Consider the following 4285-nt stretch of genomic DNA (forward strand, 5'->3'; position numbering starts at 1 on the left):
AAAACCAAACTCAACACCATCGAGTCGATGCTGATTCAGAGTGAGTCCTACAGGCCAGGGAAGACCTGCCCCTGTGGGTTTCTGAGGCTGTAACTCTTCATGGGAGTAGAAAGCCTCATCTTTCTCCTGAGGAGCAGTTGGTGGTTTTGAACTGCTCACTGTGAGGTTAGCAGTCCAGTGTGTAACCACTAAGCCACGAGGGCGTCTTCAGAAGTCAAGAGGTTTATTTAGTTTATGAGTTGGTTCTTTCCTATTTTTAATGCATCTCCTTCCCTAGAGGCTTAAAAAAGAAAAAAAATACTGCCTCTCAAGTCAGTTTTGATGTATAGTGAGCTCAGAGAGGGTTTCCGAGGCTCTGTGAAGTTTTTCAAGCGCAGACAATCTCGTCTTTCTCCCATGGAGTTGCAACCACGACCTTCTGGTGGACGGCACAATGCAGCTGATAGGGCGTACAAGTCATGGCGAAGGACCCTTGCGTTGAACCATGGAGAAGAAGGACGATACGGTCTCAAAGCCTGGCTCTCCTGCAGGTGGTCACCTGTCCCTCATCCCCGGGCTGACCGGGGCCCCTCCGAAGTCATGCTTTCCTGCGCTGATCTCCAATCCCAGCTTTTGGAAGGACTCCTGCCTCAGAGACCCTGGGGGGTACAGGTGGGCGACACATTCGGCTGCTCACTCAGAGGTCGGAGGTCCAAGTTCACCCTGAGTCGCCTGGTGATCTTCAGTCTTGTCAGCACGGCAGGTCCCGTGGGGGCGCTGCTCTGCCGTGACACACATGGGTCCCCACGAGCTGGAGTCTGCTTGATGTCAACTGGAGAGCCGGTTCCGACTCATCACGGCCCCCCAAGCACAACAGGAGAAACCGCCCAGTCCTGCGCTTGAGCCCGGTGTTGCTGCCCCTTCTTCGAAATCCTTTCAACCTCCTTAACTCATTTACAATTTGCTCCCAACTATATAATAACTTGCCACTGTTTCAGTATGATGGAGCCCTGGTGGTGTAGTGGTTACGCTTTGGGCTTGCATCTGCAAGGTGAGCAGTTCGAAACCACCGGCTGCTTTGCAGGAGAAAGACGTGGCGTTTGATTCCTCTGAAGAGTCGCAGCCTTGGAAGCTCACAGGGCGTTGCTTGAGTCCCAGCGGACGCGATGGCAGTGAGCTCGGATCTTGGAGGTTGGGTTCCAGGCTCGCTCGCTCGCTCGTCACTGCTCCTCTGCCTTGTGCGCAAAACCCGATGTGTCCATTTCCTGCCATGTTCAGCGTCTTCTTATGGAGAATAGAGTTCCGATTATACTTATTTTTTATTTATTTCAGTGAATAGAGGTGTGTGAGACCGGGTTGACTAGAGAAATCCAGAGACACTCAAGGGTGTAAAAGAGAGCTTGATATAAAAGAGAAGTTGTCTGTTAAGAACACATCCCAGGCCAGTCCAGATCAAGTCCATAAGTCTGATATTAGCCTATAAGTCTGATACTAGTTCATAAATTCCTCCTCAGACGCACGCATCACATGCAATGATGCGGAATGCAGGAAGGCTGGTGGGTGGAACGTCTTGTGGATCTGCTGGCCATGGAAGCATCTCCAGGGCTCTGGCTGCCATCAGCTTGGCTCCAGGTGGCTTGTCCACAGGAACGTGGACAGAGAGAGTGAGAGAGAGAGAGACACCCGCCTCTACTGATGGCCGAATCAAAAGAGAGCAAGTTCCCAGAATCCTCATGAGAAAGCCACACCCACAAGGAGGGATCACCAGGCTGTGAGCTGATTGACAGGCTAGACTCCACCCCTTCATTCTTTTATCAAATGGACTTGAAATTGTGTAACTACCGCACAAGGTACACTGATTAAAAGCGGGATGATGGAAGGTAGGACTTCCTTCGTGGAAGCTTATCTGAAACCAGGTCCATAGCCACACCTTCTGTTGAGGACGCTGCCCTTTACCTGCGGGGGCATAGGTGCTGCGGGCCCCTGCTGTCCTCTGGCCAGCCTCGGGCAGCACTCTGGGTGGGAAGGCTGCTTATGCTTTTCCACTGGTGCCTGCACAGGGGCCTTGGGAAGTGACACATATTGTCATCTGCTGCTGGAGGCTGACTAACAGGGTAGGGGCACCCCCCCAGGTTACTTTCTGGAAGTTCTCAGGTCGTCTTTTGGGAGCACTAAGGTGCACCCGATTCAAGCCATGGTATTTCCCCTTGCCTCATATACATTTGAAAGTTGGACATTGCCTAAGAAAGTCGGAAGAAAAAGGATGCGTTTGCATTGGGTGCTGGAGAAGCACATTGACAGTTCCCTGGACTGCTAAAAGGACAAACCGGTCTGTCCGGCCAGAGTGCTCCTTAGAGGCAAGGATGACCGGATTTCATCTGACATGCTTTGCACGTGTTGTCAGGAGAGACTAGTCTCTTGAGAGGGACATCATGCGGGGTAAAGTGAGGGACAGAGAAGGAGAGGAGGGCCCTCGGGGACATGGATGGACACCGTGGCTGCATCAGTGGGCTCAAGCATGGGGACAACTGTGAGGCTGGCCCAGGGCCGGGCAGTGTCTTGTTCTGTCATGTACAGGGTTGCTCTGCCATGGGCCTGACTCTAAGGCACCTAGCAAATGTGACCCCCATGTACTTGGGCTGCTAATCAAAAGATTGCTGGTTCAGACCCACTACATGGCACAAAGATGAAGCAGCTTGCTTCCGTAACAATTTACCATCTTGGAGACCTTATGGCGTGAGGGTGGGGGGCAGTTCTCCAGGGCCACGGTGCGTGGGAATTACTTCTCTCAAACTGGTAAGCAAGTCACATTCTGAGTGGCGCAAACTGGTTTTGAATTCCCATCTATTGGGCTCCAAGCCGTCTCCCTCCACGGCGATGCATTCAGGAACTCGAGAACAGATCGGGCTACCACAGGTTTGAAAAGGGCATGTTCACAGTCTGGGACTTCGAGACGGGGGCACATTAGAGGACTGGGGTTCTCACCTGAATGAAGAGAAGTCTACACATTTGCATCACGACCGTACCATCTGACGCGGACGCCTCATCGGTCTCTGTCAAGTTCAAAGCTGTAGGCTCCGTGAGAGTTTTCCCAAGCATGGGGGCCATGTCATTTGTGACAAAACCTAGTGAAAGCCAGTCTGAGATGAAGTGTGGTCTGTGTGAATGTCCCCATATGTTGCTGCAGACAATTGTTATGTTGTGTTATTGGGTGTCGACCCAGGCCCAAGTGGGAATGCTGTGGTATATATTCTATGCATACGCCTTCCTAAAATCTGTAAGATTCTGGGTTCAGAAGTACAAGCGGCCCACTGTTTCTGACAAGCTTCTGTGGATGTGTGCAGCTTGGCTGTTGTTCTCTGATGATAGCCAGTCCGGTAGCGGGATGCCAATACTGCCAGCAATGCTGCTTTCCACCAGCAGAGGGGGCGAGCGCCACACCTGACTTGTGAGGGCGTGGGAGGGAGTTTGATTGGAAAGAGAACTGTTTCTAGGGTTTAAGACATTGTATGTTTGCACTTTGAGGTAAGAGTATGTTTTTCTTCTTTAAGATGGGTCAGGAGCAGACATTTGGAATCCTCAACGTGCTGGAATTCTCAAGGTATGTTCCCCTTTGTTGAGCTTGAAAACACACACACACACACACACACACACACACACACACGAGAACCTTGCACAGTTACAGCTAGTTTAATGTCAAGAAGAAGCAACGACACAGAGCATTTAGATGGGCTCTTCCTAACTAATGGCAGCTGTAACCCCCAAAAACCAAACTCCCTTTGGTGGAGTCGATTCTGACTCACCTTCGAGGCCCCGGTAGACCTGGCCCTCCGAGTTCCTGAGACCATCAATCTCTTTGGGGACAGACAGGCTCCATCGGGTCGGCTGGTGGTTTCAAATTGCTGATTTTGCGCTCAGCAATCCAATATGTAACCCACTACGTCACCGGGGCCCCTTCATGGCCATTACTGATTGTCCCATTGATTTAGTGTACTGCCCCTTTCTCAGGAAAAGAAAAAAAAAAATCATTCAGCACCCTCTTGGCAAGTGAACTACACACACACACACACACACACACACACACACACACACACACTTCAGAGGCCTACCACGACTGTGTGGTATGATGAAATATAGTACATGATAGTCACTCTAATCAATGTGTCCCCCTAAACCCTCTCCTCTCCGGAACTCGTGGGCTGGAGTCGACCTGGTGCCGGGGGCCATTTGGCTCTCTCTGCCCCCCTCCTTCAGGACTCCTGACCCTCCACAGCCTTCCTGCTCCTTAGCTTCCCGAGTCTGGTGC

The 4285-nt window shown here is 51.5% G+C and overlaps 1 protein-coding gene across 1 annotated transcript in view; it reads left to right on the forward strand.

Moving 5' to 3' along the window:
* Positions 1-4285, forward strand: part of ATP8A2 (ATPase phospholipid transporting 8A2) — a 616683-nt gene that overhangs the window by 194688 nt on the left and 417710 nt on the right. Inside the window, exon 18 of the mRNA XM_045293987.1 lies at positions 3531-3580. Coding sequence (XP_045149922.1) covers positions 3531-3580 — 50 coding nt within the window. The remainder of the gene's footprint in view (positions 1-3530; positions 3581-4285) is intronic.

Source organism: Echinops telfairi, unplaced genomic scaffold (assembly GCF_000313985.2).
Source record: "Echinops telfairi isolate 266 unplaced genomic scaffold, ASM31398v2 ScPeMD7_2565;HRSCAF=3150, whole genome shotgun sequence".
NCBI classification, from domain to species: Eukaryota; Metazoa; Chordata; class Mammalia; order Afrosoricida; family Tenrecidae; genus Echinops; species Echinops telfairi.